The sequence below is a fragment of the Corvus moneduloides genome, chromosome 5 (assembly GCF_009650955.1).
Source record: "Corvus moneduloides isolate bCorMon1 chromosome 5, bCorMon1.pri, whole genome shotgun sequence".
NCBI classification, from domain to species: domain Eukaryota; kingdom Metazoa; phylum Chordata; class Aves; order Passeriformes; family Corvidae; genus Corvus; species Corvus moneduloides.
The window spans coordinates 40467953-40484409 of NC_045480.1; the positions used below are offsets into that span (position 1 = coordinate 40467953).

A 16457-nucleotide genomic window follows, 5' to 3' on the forward strand; every position below is an offset into this window, starting at 1 on the left:
TTCAAATCAAAGAAACGCCGCCAAGATGTGTCTGGTGTAGATACCCCAGGTTTTAGCACTAGCTGTTTTCTTTCAACAGATTTGCTACACTTTCACTGTAATGCTTGTTAGCGTGGAGAGCACCCAGAATATTAAAGAGCAATGCAGGCTTTACATAATTACATCATTTATAGCCCTTAAGCATAATTGTACGTCATTATGAGTATACCTGTGCCCCCATATACATTTCTATTTTTTAAAGCCTCAGAGGCATTCCCCTACATTGTACATTTGTTAATGACAGTAAAATTTGATCTGGTGTATTTTTAAGGAAGTCTATAAAAGCATGTGTAGCTAAAACCCTTGGTCTATGTGTAATGGCCAGAAATCCTTTAAAAACTTTACCAGGTACTGAGATAAGGTGCCAGTTGCAAATATGGGATCCACAGAAAGAGTTCTGGTGGTGCAGAATTGCTGTAAACACTTTTCCACCAGCACTGCTCCTAGTGACAATGTTCTTAATGTGGCTTGAAGCAGAAGCAGGGACATGCTGATTGATTCTTGTTCTTTATCACTTTCCTGTGGCAGTAGTCATTCATGGGAATCAGCTGGACAGACGCTGTCACAGAGGAGCACTTGCTGGCTGGGTAGGAGTGGAGCACTAAGCCTCACAGGACTCCTGCAGAATAAGTGTGTTTTCCACTTCACTACCGAGGCACAGGGATCAGACTTTCATCAGATTTCTTAATTTCTGAAGTCAGGTGGATTAGTGAAGGACAGGTTAGGAAAACTGCTGGGTTTCCAATGAGGTTGGAGATTAGCAGCTGTTCTCTGTAATGAGAGTAAAACTGTTAACTGCATGTGAAGAAAAAGCTACAAATCTGTTGGAATCTGCCTGTATCTCTAGCAATAAGCAGCTTAGATGCTAACCATCTAGATTGCAATTTCAGTTGCCATGATTTTGCCAGAATAAATAACTGTTGGGAAAACCTGAAAGTCTTCCAAGTGACCTCCTTGTTCCATACTGATTTTAGACCTTTTAAACTGAGATTATGCTTGTCTGTATGGAAAAAAAAAATCTTAATTTGATGAGAAGTGAAGGTTAGTCATCCAAGATAGCTCTTGCTGTTTTTCTTAAAATCAGCCAAAATCCAATGAGCATAGGAATGCCTACAAGCTGTAGACTGTTTTCATACTTCCCTTTCTGCCTTTTACCTTTTGCAGTGAACAGGACTGTGGAAAAGATGGGAAAGCAATTCATAGTCATGGAATTTAAGACAGTATGACAACAGTACTTTCTGAAGATGCCTCACTTCTGAGTGTTTTCTTTAGCTGCATCTCATTATGTTGGTCTGATAAGAAATTAGTTTTGTTTATATATGTGTGGTGGCAATATGTTTTGTTAGGAACATACAAGTGCTCTGCAACAGTTTTTATATGAATTATGAAAAATCTTTCACAAACAGTGATTTTTTCAGTGTTAAAAATTTGGGGTTTTTTTCCTGCAAAATATTTTTCTTACTTTGTTGCACTATATGTGAACCTGCTGTTTAAGAACATCTTTAAAGAATTTTTGTGCAATTTTTTAATCTCATATATGCACAGTGTTTGCATTAATTTCTCTGTTTGGTACATCTGTTAGCTGAAGGTGGTAGAAACAATTCTGTGCTAGAAAAATATGTGCTGGGTTGCTAAAATACTGGCATATAAAGCAAAAACTTATACATAAGGATGACAGCGCTGTTAGAGTATTAGTTAATAAGTATTCACAGTGAGTTTTATTTAAAGAAATACAGATATTCTGTGATCTCAATGTGTAGGGATATGTTTGTAGGTGTATACACATAGACACACAAAATTTTGTATATCTGAATCAGAAGATCAGTGCATGGCTCATCTATCCTCTATTGTCTGGTGTACACATGATTCATACAGCCATAGCTCTATGGAGTCCTGTGCTCATCTTTTCCCCTGGAAAAGAAAGGTCCTGTTCATAGAGAGGAATCTTTAAAGCACTAAGCTGTCAAACCTTAAAAAAAAAAAAAAAAAACCAAAAAAAAAACATAGGCTCAGTTTTTGAGAATTTGGTCAAATTACTTCCTTTCCGTCCATTTCCAGATAGTCAAAGGTGTTTCTCTACAGTGAATGCCGTTTATGGAGTAAAGGACTAAAAAGTTGAGAAAAGCTGAGCATGTAAACTCTGTAGATGTGTCTGAGCAGCTAAAACTGCAGCTATTAGCAATGATCAGTGCTGTACTACAACTTGTAAATAAATCAGTATAGATTTAGCAAATTATATGTTTTTTACTTTATGGTAAAGAGTGTTTTTGGGTTTTTTTCCATTCAGTTAATTTCTAAAGTAGGCAAACAAATTTTACTCTCAGGACAAGTTCAGTCCACTAAATAATCAATCTGATGCATGAAAGTTTCAAACAGTTGTGATCATTTGATAACAGGAAACTAGAATGAAAGTTCTCTGCCTCCAACTTGGTTTAGATATGATTCAGGTATGCCTGTGGTTTGTATCCCTACCTTCATTCTGTTTTCACAACAAACTTCTCAAAACCATTATTAACAATTTACTCTCTATAATTTGTGATGATTATGATGTACATTATAGATGAACGCATCAAAGAGCAAAGACGCACAAAATTGTGGTTCAGTTCTAACAGCTGAGGAAGACAGAGCAAGTTATCTGCTCCAAGTCTTTAAAAGATGTTTAAGCATTTAGCCAACAGTCTGTTACCACAGGTGCTGGGCACCGAAAAATCTTTCGACTGTCACTATGAGTTTAGGTAGCACAAAGGTCTTTTAAGCTAATTTCTTCTGGTTAAACAAATAACAAAGGCTTAAATTGCACCAGAGACCAAAGAGTGTTCAAGCTAATGAAAGCCATGCCTTTGGTCATTTTCTCTGGACTTTAATTCCTCCTGAAGTTTAATTCTCATTACATATTTCATGGTTAAAATATAAGCTGAAAAAGGCCATTAGAATATTTAGTTTGAGCTTCTTCATACTGTAAGTTCTTAGTGTCACCCTGTTATTTATACAATTGTCTTGTGACTTATGTACAAGGAAACCCCAAATAGAATGTATAATGTGTGTAGTGTTCTTCTGTAGAAGTATTTATACTAAGGATTATTTCTATTCATTTCAAATTTGCAGTGTCACTTCATTTGAAGATCCCATTGGAATTTTAGGCTTGTATTTTAGGTCTGAAAATAATTTTAAACAATCTTGGCAGTAGTAGAAAAAAAGACTATTGGGTACATAGCTTAGTTGTCTAATTTCTAAATAGTTTAACTGCTAAGGCTGTAAAATAAATTATGTATGGCTTGAATTTAAATGAACAAAGAGTGCTGGTCTTCCTTTGGGGAATAGCTTTAATTTAAAAAGAAAATTATGTTTTTTATGAAACTCTCAGTTGGGAATGCATTTGTTAGAAAAATAACTATTCAGTGTTTTGAAAATATAGTTCTGTTTAAGCTAGAGGCTCAGTAAGAAATCACCATATAGGCAATTTCCATCTAAGAACTAAGCTGCTGATGCACCTAGCTCAGCTGGATTAGTAAAGACAAGACTGTAAATTGAGTTCTTGTAAAATGTGTCTCAAAAAATGAACATGTGCAAGAAGGAAGTTGTGGGTAATTTGTTCTCCTCTTCACTGCTGGGGGGCATGAAATCCTGTGTGAGCACCACTGAAGAAATTGAAACCTGGCTTTTGTGGACCAGGTGTTCAAAGCTTCATTTATCTGTTGGATTTTTTTGGTCTCTTTATTTCTGTATGTCCAGCAAAGCAGCTTTGTTCTGCTTTCCCATTATCATAGATTCATTTTCTCGTGGCTCTGGGCTACATTGTGGAAGAATAGTGGAGCTGCCAGTTTTGATCTATAGATCTTTCCTGTAGATTTTGGAATTTCCTGCCCCCCTGCTTATAGACATGGCAGCCTCAGAGCTGTGCAGTAGCCAGTCTTGCCTGGGATGTCTTTGCCAGGTTACCTCCTGACATACGTCAGGAGCTCCTGTGTGAGGAAGGTCACCCCTCTTCCCTCAGCTGCCCAGTAGGAAGACAACCACATCCTAGGGCTCTCCTACCCCTTTTCCTACCCCAGGAGTGGTGCAGTCACAGTTTTCTGTGTAAAAGGGTGTCATTCCTCAGATGTGTTCAGACACTTCTGCATCTGCGCTGTCTGAGGGTGCCATTCCTAAGTACTACATTTCTAAGGCCTATGTTTCATTTGTGTGACAACAGGATCTGTGCTGTTATTGCTACTTCTCTGTTTTGAAATAGCGTTTCTCGGGCTTCAACTTCTGGGGTTTTTTTCCTCTTTTTCTCTTGCATGCTACTTCAGACACTTGTTAGGCCTTGGGTGCTTTGTTGTGTTTTTCTCGGTTGGGGATGGGAGAGAATTACTCTTCATTGAGGTGAACCTCCTTAACTTCAGGTGTTTGGTTAAGCCTTCTGCTCGCTGTAGAGATTTCTCTGCCTTCAAAGAGATGCTTGCCAATAAATGATTGGGTGAATGTTTTCCTGATGTGATGAGGAGGCTGTTTGGAAGGGGAAGATCAGCAGGACATTTGGACACGTGTCACAGAAGAAACCCTTCAGATGATGATGTTAGAACACTGATCACTTTATGCAAAGCCACAACATGAAAAGCTCTGTATCTCATCGTAAGGTAAAACAGTTCTGGGACCAACCTCTGTCTTAGGGTCTGCTTACCTCTGTTTTCCCAGATAATGCAGCTGTCTGCTTCACAGGGAGAGTGAAGAATAAAAAAATTGACTTTTCAATACCTGCCTCCTAAAAAGTGTGCATGTGTGTACACACTGTGCCATATGCATGACTCCAGAGTACTCAAAACTGCTCTCTGATTCTTTTAGTTGTGTAACTCCAAAGAGATATCCTAGGAACCTTTTGTACTTCTCATGCTGGATATTTTCAGCTTGGGTTAGATTTCTCTACCTTTGAGGATTTTATTGGCATTACTCACAGACCAAGAACTATTCCGTTCTGGTATTTGCCTTAAAGGTTTTGCAATGCATAAAAGGGAAAAACTGTTATTTCTATTGATTCACCTTCAGACCACATAGCCAATTCAAAGAGAAATAACTAAGTGAAGAGAAATTACTAAACGGCAGAAAGGAACAAGGAATATGTTCCTGGGCCTCCGTCTGAAAGGTCATATACCTGGCATCTTTTGAATGTCAAGCCTGAAGATGAGAAAGCACTGTAAATAAGCCAGTGCCTTTGCATTGCTGGTTGGCAAGCTGCCTCACTTGCTCTTGCTGTCCTTCCTGTCAGGATCTGTCACTGTGAGGGAGATGATGAAAGCCCCCTCATCACGCCGTGTCGCTGCACGGGGACCCTGCGCTTTGTTCACCAGGCCTGCCTGCACCAGTGGATTAAGAGCTCGGACACGCGCTGCTGCGAGCTCTGCAAGTACGACTTCATCATGGAGACCAAGCTCAAACCTCTCCGGAAGGTAGGGTGTTTTGGGGTTTAATTGTCCTCAAGTGTCAGAGCTCCAGAATGGCTGTGAAAAGTGCAAGCACTGTTAAAGAAACATCTGTCCAAAATGGCTTTGTAGTTGCTGTTGTTAATCAGTCCCAGTGATTTTATTCTTACATTTAAGCTGGTTAATTTTCAGCAGCAGAGAACTTGACTGAAGACTCTCTTTCATTACACATACAATATAAATGCACAAATAATAGTCTTTTGTTTTAGACTTTTTATCTTCAGCTTTTTGGTGTTGGTTCATCTGCCTATTTCATGTTTTGCTCTAAAGTAACACAGTCCAGTTCACCCAGTAATTTTTACATGGAGCCCATAACTTTAGGTGGAGAATGATGCTTATACCAATGTGGAGACAGAAGTTATAAAGTAACACAGTCAATTTAGCTGCATCTGTTGTAGCTGTTACACTCATGGGCAAATTAATCACTTCTATATTAAAATTAGTTAATGGAATTTAAAATACAGGGTGACCTTGCATCCTGAATGTCATATGTATGTTATCTGCACTCATCTGTTTTCTAAGATAAATCAATATAATATAACGCAGACTGTCAGTATAGGGGAGGTGAAGAGTTTATTAAACATATGTGGCTCTGTTTTCCTGGGAGTGGATACTTTCTCTCCAAATTTTTATTTAACATGCTCTCATCCTTCTGGAGTTTTGTTGAGTCTTTGAAGTTTGAGTCAATCTGGAACTGGGCAAGTTTTGATTTAAAATAAATTTCAGAGTGAGAGCCCTTGACAAACGTAGAAACTATTACTTATGACTACCATTTGCCTATATAGTAGTGTTTTAATGGGAAAAGACATTTTGTTTTTGTCGGCCTTACACAGGTAGCAGTAGTTCAGAAAAAGGAGAATCAATGGAATTCATTCACATTTCCCACTCAGAGGAATTTTCTAGTAAGTCCCTGGTGATAAAACACTTCTGAAGAGAGAATTTGGGCTAATTTGGCAAGCAAAGCTTGTAACAGAAAAAGACACAGTTCTCAAATGCCAGGTAGATCTGACCACGTAAGCTAGAAATTGAAACAGATGTAAATAGAAAAAAAAGGTGGCTAAAAACTTAATTATATTGACTTCAGTTTTAGTAATTGCGGATAAATTTTAACTAATGTGACAGGATGAGTGAGATAATTGTATAAAAAACCCTGCCTTTTGCATATCTTTGGGGTATTTTTTCAATATATATGTTTCCATTTTCAAACCAAATTGCTTTAAGATCTAACATCTATCAAGTACTCTCACAACAGTTATTTTTCTCAAGAGAATACACCGATATTGGTATTTTTAACAAAAGCCTTTTCCTGGTTTTGTTAGATAATACAGCATCTTTTATAAAAGGGAAACAAGATTTATAGCAATCAAGGAGAAAAGGAATGAAAAATGTGCATATCTTGATATCAGAAGTAGGCACTTTTAACTCTGTGTGTGGTCAGTGCCACATCTCCTCCCCCATTTACAGCGGTAATGCAATGCCTGCAAGTCTGTAATTTCTTAACTGAATGATTGCCACCTTATTCAGCTTATCATTGGTTCTCAGGTCTGTTTTAGATTTCTGACATTGGAAAGATGAACCTCTTCTTTCAGGCAGGATATTTTTGTTTCTGCTCAAAGCAGTACTCAAAAGTAGTTTATCTGCCTGGCAGTCTATGCTGGCAACATTCCTCCCTTCAAATGCAATGCTAACAAATACCTGTATGTGTTGAATGGACCCAACATACAACTTTCTTGTAAGTCACACCCATTTCAGAAACCAAAGTTTCCAAAGATTTCAAAGTTAAAATTAGTTGTCCTTTGGCATTTATAGCATTCAGCTGTGACACCCTTCACGTGTTACATTTAATTAAACATATGATCCTTACTAAGTGTGAGCCATCGCTATCATTCACAAATTTATGAAACACTAAACAGTTTATGAGAAACTGTTTTGCAAACCAGGTGTTTTGACAGCTGTAGCAAAGACAAGGTAAGGGAGGAAAGAGTGATCATGAGACCAGCCATATGAGTAGAGCTGACTGGTGAATTTCCACCCAAACATCCTTTATAAAAATCACTGAAACTGTTTTGTTTGGTTTTATTGTTTGGTTTGGTTTTTTTGGTCAAAACCTATATATTTTGCAAAAGTGGAAAGTCCCAGTGGAACACTGTCAAATTTCTTGGCAGCTTTTATGAAGCCCAAAATCTCACCTTTGGGGCACTCCTTGGAAGTCTGTTTTCAAAAGATTGGCACAAAGGGTGGTTACCAGAGACCGAAGTACTGTGGGACAGGCAGCTCCTAACACAAAGCTCTCCACAATCCTGCCTCCTTGATGCAGGATCTGAAAAGCATTACGGACTCTGGGATTTCCAGACCTTGAGAGCTTTGGGTTTTGCTAAGGCTTGGTTCTGTACTAGACCTCAAGAGCCTTCAGGCCCTAGCACTAAATCTGGCCTGTCTGCAGTGAATCAAAATTTCCAAACTTCTGAAATTCTCTTGTCATGATGGCAGGGACATTAGGAGTAGTTATATCTGAAAACAAAGCAATTCTTGTCAACTTTGTTGGATGCTGACTGGAACAGCAAAATTGACCCAAAAACGATTATTAATTTTGCTAATAAACTTTGAGGAATTCTGAAAACAGATTTCTTTTCAGTGCTTCCTGAACAGAAGATGACATATTTTGTTTCAAGAAAGGAGTGCCTTTTCAATTCCATAAGAAACTAATTTATTAAAAAATTAAAAGGAATTTGTTTCCCCTAGAGTGAAAGTTCCTGGCCAGCTCCAGATGATGCAATTTCCATTGGACCCGGCTTTGAAGTAACATTCTACAAGTGGAAGGGCTGCATCTCTTAACCAGTTCTGAATTTTTGATTCTTAATCTCTCTCATCACTCATGATAAGAGATTCTGAAGTTTGGTTACTGACTGTGCCTTGTTTCATTATGATGAATTTTATCATAATGTCTTTTTAAAATTCCTACTGCTGGTCTCCTGAAGGGAAAAATTTACAGACTACCAAACTTAATTACAGAAATCTATACTTTTGCATTTTGCAATATCACAAAAGCATGATTTAAATATAAAACAAACTATTTAATTCAATAGTGAATTACCATCTTTATTTATGCCTCAGCCTTTCATGCACCCTCAATGTTTCATAACAGATTTTTTATCAAAGTCTAAGGTTTTATAGCACAAGTGTTTTAGAATATCATGCCATATCTGTTAGCACCCATAAGTGATAATGTAGAGCATACTAAGTTAACATAAATTAAGATAATTGCTATTAAATCAATAGGTTTGTGCCAATGTGCAACAGTTCTTTAATTAGAGAATCCCTGAAAGCACCAGACATCAAATAAAACTCAGTTTAATCATTTTAGTGAGTCTTTGCATTGAGGTAATCCTTTTAAGCATTGATCAACAGACATTGCAAGTGTTTCATACATTTGGACAGGTCTAATTACTCAGCTCAAGATAAATATAGAGATGAAATATTAATCATTGCTTAGCGTTTCTGGTTTATTTCTCAGGGTCTCTGTTACATCTGTCTGTCATTATAAATAATACAGTTGCATTTGTAGCTTTGCCTCTCAGCACCTGCAATCCGTGATGCAGAATTTATAAGGTGACTTTATCACAGAAGGAATTAGAAAGTGGTGAGAAGCTTGTGTGAGTTCCTTATTGACCTTGCTCAGGTAAAACATTTTTTCTTTCAAAAGGTGCAATCCCAGAAACTAGCACCTGCATTTCATATCTCTTGAATTTGGTGTTTGAAGACTAATAGAAACAGAAATTAAATGAAAATACCATGAGTATGAAATGGATTAAAGTAAATTAAAAGGAGCTTAAAATGGAGAAATGTCTTTAAATAGAGATTTCTCAACAGTGTACTTTTCATATTTAAATTTTTCTATCCATTTAAGATGTCTGGTGTCTGATGCGATGTCTTACTTTAATGCATTATCCCAACAGATTATTGTGTGGTGTCAGAGATGTCTATTTTCTCTCTCAATTTTATTTTTGAAATGATTTACAAATAATGTCTTATTTATGTGAGGCATAAGCAATATTGCACATTGTTACCATGTGGTTGCTCTTGGTCATTAAGGAAGAGCAAGTCAATTTTTTTGTTTGCAGAAGCATTATGTACCAGTTGAGCTTAATTTTCTGTCTGATAGAAAGGGTGTCTGAATTTACCCCTTTTAAAAAATAGAGGACTGGGAATTTTCTTTTGGTACAGAGTGATATGTTTCTATTAAATTAAACAGAAGCAAAAGCAAATGCTGATAATGAAATAAACTTGATCTTATATTTTGAATGTGTACATATACCTTCTAAGTGCTTACCACTCTTGTATTCTGTATTTGCTTATATGCTGATATAAAAAAAATCTGGTAGCATGCCTGAAAAATTCAGCAATGGCAAAATAAGGGTGGGGATTTTTACTTTTGGTTCAATGGTAGCTGGGTAATTCATATTTACATTCCTTATTTAAGGGTATGGTGATGACTGCCAAAAGCCATAGAACCTGCAGAGAAATTTCTGTGATATATTGCTATTAAATCAAAAGTGCTTGCTGTTAGAAACTACTTCTGCCAGAGTAAACTCAGAAGTGACCAGAAGAGTCGCACAGGAAAAAACCCCAAACTTTTGAGCAGTCATTACCACAGTGCTTGCTGTTTGATTCTTATTCCCTGTGCTGTGAGGTATGAACCACCTGGCTTTCTCATCACTTTTCTAATAATGCTCATGATAAGAAGTGATACCAAATATTGCATAGGATTTTCTGTGGGACAAGTTTCCTTTTAACCCAATTTGATGAATATTTTGCCATCTTCAACATAGAAAGAGCTCATGCTTTTTTTTTTGTTTTGTTTTTTTATTTCTGGTGCAGTTACGTATTGTCGTCAAGGCAACCTGCTCCAGTGTTATCTTTCTTCCAGTAAATTCTCTCAAAACATCAGTAGCCTCAAATAATTGCCTGCAATATGTGGGGTCAGACACTTCACCAGTATGCACAAAGGCACAATGCTATTACTTTCTTGTAATATCATGGCTATCATGTCATTATAGCAAATAACTTTGGGCTCAAGGGACAATGTGTATATTAAAGCTTGTAAAGTAAAAATAATTCTATAGCATTTATATCCTGTTCTGATGCCCTGGGGATGCAAGGGACTACTTTGTTCAGACAGTTGTATTCTTAATTTTTGAGGATAATAGAGCATTGCTGCTAATTTATCTGTATCTAGATAGCATGCTGTAGTTCACAGAATAATGCTGTCTTGCCTTTTCTGCCACAAGAGCAATACTAGAACTTAACTTTCTTACAGTGGTAGAATTTGTGCTAGCCTGCCATCTCTGTATGTCTTTCTCTTCCATTCAAAACACAGCTTTATTCACACAGCTGTTCCAGTTCCCATGGACTTCTGACAAAGGATTCTCGTACCTCTTACCTTGAAACCATCATAGCATACCCTTAGGCTTGCTAAAAGTCATCCTACCTGTGATGCTTTGCTGGGACACCCCCATGTGCAGCATCCTTCCTGGAGGTGGAGCAAGATGTTTGTACTGTCATTGCTTTGAACTTGCATTCTTTTAAGAAGCAAATGAAAAATATACAAGAAAATTAAATGAAAACTCTGTCCTCTTCTAATTAAATGCCAGGAACCAAACTGGCTACTTCTGCTGCTCAATAGCATTTACAAAAGCAAAGGGAATTTGGGAGATTGTTCAGCTCTGGGTATTAGTAGTGTTATCCACCATCGCACAGAACCACGAACATGAGCTCTGGGAGGTACAAATCTTCTGTGCTTTCTGAGGCTGAAATAAACAGTTTGATTTGAGCTGTTTTACAGATGCAACTTGCATCAAAAGATTCAATTTCCATTTTAGTTTGAGAGCCCTATTCCATCCTGCAGTTCATCAGCCTCTCTCTTATTTTTTAAGAACTTGGGGTCTCCTTTTCATTTTTTTATTTCAGCCTTCTCAGTGTTTTGTTTTACAGCTTGACCTCATCAATAGCTATAGCCAAGGAAGGGCTGGAAAGCTGAAGCATTGAAAATAATTAAGAGAATCTCTGGCTTTACAAATAAAGAAAGTGTAAATGGAATGCTGACACAAAATGTATAGCTAGTGATAGGAAATTTAAAGAGCATAATCAATCCAAGCATTGACCTAAACCAGTCACTGTTATTGATGGAGTTTTCTAAAAATGCCATTTTTACCTTTTAATTTTGAAGTAGGAACTTTACCAACTCCCATGGGAGAGGGCTGCTATTCATGATCTGATTAATGTGCGTAATTAACACATACAATTTGGTTTTTGCCTCAAATTTATTTTGCCTGGGACCTATTGGTGTGAGAATGATCTGTTCACAGGTTGATTCTTTCTGGTGGAATGCATGCTAAAAATGGCTTAACACAGTGATGTTCTCTTGAGCACAGAAATTCCAGTAATGGATCTAAATTATGATCAAAATGGGATAACTTTTAGTTTATTCAGGTTTGGTGGTTTTTGTTCATTTAATTTTATTCCTGTAGCATTTTATTAAAATTATTGGGAAAAAATTAAAATTTCCCCCTTTTGTCAGAATGAATAGCTTCCCTTAGCTCTTTACTAGAGCACTAGGCTGTAGTTTTGTGTTAATTACTGCAGCTTTCCTCAGCACAAATTTCCTCTATTTTATTTTTATTTAATTGGATCGAAAGAATCTCTCTTGTGGGAAAATTAAAAGACAGAGAAGGCAACTGTAGCTATACATTGGGAAGTCAGAATTCTTGCTAAAGCCACATTTATAGATAATTAAAAGCATCAGCTCCTCTTTTTAATCTTTATTTCATGGCCATTGAGACATATGCATCGATACTGTATAGATAGCTGCAAAAATAGGTTATGTCTAGGTATGTTTAAACAACAACGTATTTAAAAATACCATGGTTTTGGCAAAAAAAAGGACATTTAAATCAAACCACATCTTTGTAACAATTTGGACTGATTCTCAGCAGGCTGAACAATTTGACATTGACGAAATTAAGCACTGTGATGAATACTGGAGAGAAGGCGATTGAAGTAAACACTCTCTAATAAAACTGTGATCATATACTACAGGTATGGTTTAGGTACCTAAAACAACAGATCTTCAGAGAAATTCCCTTCAACTGGACATGACTAAAAGACTAGAGGAAGTGGAGAGGTGTACAAAACTGTCATAGGATGTTGGTCTCCAGCATGTTGCTATATCCATTTTTCTAATTTCTCTCCTTTTCCGATTTCTACCATGCTGTCCGAGCCTTCTGTCCACATCCATCACACTATAAACACCCAGATGTGCAAAGGGAACCCATCCCACTTGGTATTCAAAGACAGAGACTCAGGCACGGACTGCTGGGAGATGGTTTGTTATGGCTCCTGTAGTGGAGAAAGGACTTGTGGTTGCTTTGACCCCAGCAGAATCCCTCTCAAATTCACCACTGAGCCTGTCTCATGGCTGCTTTTGTATTGCCTAAAGAATACATACCACAAAATGCAGCAGCACCACCTGCTTTGGTTGGAAAGGGAAATCCCAGCATAACTGGTCTTGCAGCAAAATTATGGTCTGTGCTCTTGTGGTATGGCACATCGATTGTTTTTTTTATGGTTTTCTCTGTCTGTGTGTGTGTGTGTGTGTGTATGTATGTGTGTCTAAGTTGTTTGAGAACCAAACTGTGATTTAAAGGTATTTGCTACTCAGTGACTGGAGCAAATGTCATGCCTTCAATTAGATCTGCTGCTCTTTTGGAAATACAAGACTAGACAGAGGCAGGAGTCGACAACTGCTAAAGGAACAAAAGTGACAAACTAGATCCTTTTGATAGAATGATTGTAGAAATACTGTTGGGAGAGCAGACAACCGCAGCATCTGCTTCTGTTCTTGCTAACCGTGATAAAAGTTAATGGAGACATAGATTCTACCCCTTTTATCCATGTTTCTTTATGGGTTACCAACATGTAGCTTGTTTTTTGATTTTTGAGTAATAAAGGCATGTGCCCAGGTATCTGAAGTAAATATTTTCGAGAGTTCTACATGGGTGCCTATTGTTCTTAGTACAAGGAATTCCCCATAGTTTTACATTATGGTGGTAGTTCACTCTTGATCAGTGGTTTAATGTTTTTCCTGCAGTTTATCTGTTAGGATTATCTTTTTAGATAAGGTAGCTGAAGTGTACTGTGCTTGGAGATAATGATCTTTTTCTTAAAGGTCTTACAAGCCAAGAAAAGAAAAGGTCATTGTAAAAGAGGAGTTCATGATAACACTGAAGGCTCTATTGAACAAAAAATTGGTTAATGTCTTTTCAGCGTTCAAAGAAGATACTTGGAAACTAAACACTTTGTCAAGTACTTCTGCATTCTATATATTGATGTAAAGCAATTTATAGCAGATGGGAGCTAGAAAGAGGCTCCCAATATGGAGAGATTATGCTATAATTACTTGCCACGGGGTTTCTTTCACATCTCTCTGAAGCATCTGGTGTTGGTCTCTGTCCGAGACAGAGCATTTGATGAGAGGGACATGAGGTCTAGCTGTTCCTGGATCCCCAAAGCATAGCATTTTTTTTGGTTTAGTCTGTGTTGGGATCATTAGGATGCAGGTAGTGAAGTTCTTTTAGTAGGTAAATGACAAGTATTCTCAATACTACTTTCATATTGCAAAAACAGCTACTTCATTTTAGAAATTATACTCTTGAATTACTTAATTTTTACACTTCTTAATTTCTACACTTCTCTTTTACACCTTTTAAGGGTTTTCTAATTGATGTCATGCACAGCTAAAAATTGCATAAGCTTGTGAAGAGTCATACTGATTATATCACTTAAGTCCAGCTGTTTTAATTGTCACTTAGAAAAGAAATAATGTGCCATCTTGATTATGATAAAACTGAATTATTAGTTCTTTGCAGATGATAATCTTAAGGTGTTTATCAAAGTAAGATTTTTCATTATGTATTTCTTTTATTACTCTACATATGCATATCACACAAAAGTTAATTGTGTTTTTCTTTAGAAATGAAGCATTTCTGGTTCAGTTTTAAATTTTTAATAGGTGTTTTAAATACACCACAGAAATTCTCTTGAATTCCAGCCACGTTTGTTTAGTATCTCCTAGGCACAGAAACAGATCTTGGGCAAACTTCAGACAGGTTTACCAGACAATGATCTGTGCTAAACGTCCAATGGGATAACTAGATCAAGGTAAGGTTGTGCACAGATAGGGCCATATGATGCACCAAGTGACATGGGATTTTAAAAATTCATTTTATTTCCCTGTTCAGTGATTATCGTAGCAGGGGTCTAGTTATGGCCTTCTATTCTTGATCCTTAAAAGAGTTTCTTCTCTGGGATACATTTTTGATAAAAAGCAATGACAAATATTGACTGAATCTGCTCAGTTCTTCCTTCTCTCTGGGTGTGTCTGGGAAAAAGAACACAGTGTAGGTGTTTTCATGGCTCAAACCCTTCTCTTGTCATACATCAGACCTGGCACATTCTGTTGGACTGTCTGAGGGGCATTTCTCACCTTTGAGCAGGATGTGGGGACACGTGCCTTGTCCTTTAAGACACAGTCCCCACAGTACAATCTGCAACCACATGTTGTTTAGATGGCACAGAGAGGCCCAGAATGCTTTTATTCAAATAACAAGGTTTGAATTCTCATCTCTTATGAACTCTTCAAATCTCCACGAGGCTATTTTATTCTCCCAAAGTGAGTGGAGCCCTGTTGTCCTTTATTACTATTATTTCTTCCTCTTCCACCCACTACACAAATTCCCTTCCGCAAACTACCATGGCAGCTGCTTTCCTCCAGCTGCTAGGCTGATAGCAGTGAACAGCTCACTGTGGAGCCTGAGCCAATTAGTACTGCAACAAGTGACCAGAAAGCCCTCCCTAATATAAATGACTCTGAGCTACATGTTCAGACTATTGACATATCTTCACTGCTCAGCTCACTTCAGCATACACCGCTGAAGTTCTTTTTCAAAAGTGCTGGCTAAATCCTTTGGGTCGAGTTTCGGGTAAGATCTTTTTCTGTGTTTTTAGTCTGTGCACAGAGTGCAGTTTCTACAACAGCCCGTAGTAAGTAATTTTAGCCTTTATTTTGCAGGCGTAATTACTTTAAGATAAAGGTTTTCTCAAAGTATTTCTTTAGAGAATTCTTTAGAAAGAATTCAGGAAATATTGCATGATGACTTTAGCTCTAGGCGAGAGCAGAAGTCCTTCCATCTGTGGGTGTTGTTTACATACATTACAATACATACATAGTCATTTTTTTCTGCTAAATGATGGATAGGGAGAAAAATGTCAGGAAAAATATTTAATATTAGCAGTGTCATACCCCTACCAGATTCCCCTGTCAGACCTCCTTACATGCAATTTTTAAAACAGGGTTCCTGAAAATACCCAGGAGTTAAAAGTCCAGGCATTCATAGCATACTGCAAAGCAGCCCATTAACTTCACCTTCAGTATTTGGCATCCTCAGTGCTGAGCCCCTGCAGAAGAGAGACCATCAGCTGTTAGAGGTGTGAACATGCAAACCTGCAGTAGAACTGCAGTTGCTTCAGGACATCAGTGTAGACAAAAATCTGTAGCCAGTGCGACAGAAGCTTACCATGAGCAGGAGGCAACGTGTGGACACAAAGTGGAGGATGGGAGCAGGCAGGCAGCAAATCTATAATGTGAAGGTGGGGAAAAGAAACACAAGCAGCAGAGTTTGCTGAGTGCCATTGTGAGGTGTGGAAACAGCTTTTGTGTGAGCAGTGTGAAGCTTTCGGTTCTGCATTGGGCCATCATGAAACCACTTTGCAGAAAGCGTAATGTATGGGAAGGAATTAAAATTGCAGATCTGTTTCTGTTAGGAGAGGCTGTGTTGGAACGTAGGATATGAAGCAGCATGCCCACACTCAGAAGGAGTGTTTTCAGAACATACTAAACAAAAT

General features: G+C 37.6%; 1 protein-coding gene across 6 annotated transcripts in view; it reads left to right on the plus strand.

The window, feature by feature from the left end:
- MARCHF1 (membrane associated ring-CH-type finger 1) overlaps positions 1-16457 on the plus strand; it is a 230599-nt gene that overhangs the window by 203274 nt on the left and 10868 nt on the right. For all 6 annotated transcript variants that reach the window (XM_032108627.1, XM_032108626.1, XM_032108623.1 and 3 more), the window contains one exon: positions 5285-5465. In XM_032108627.1, coding sequence (XP_031964518.1) covers positions 5285-5465 — 181 coding nt within the window. The remainder of the gene's footprint in view (positions 1-5284; positions 5466-16457) is intronic.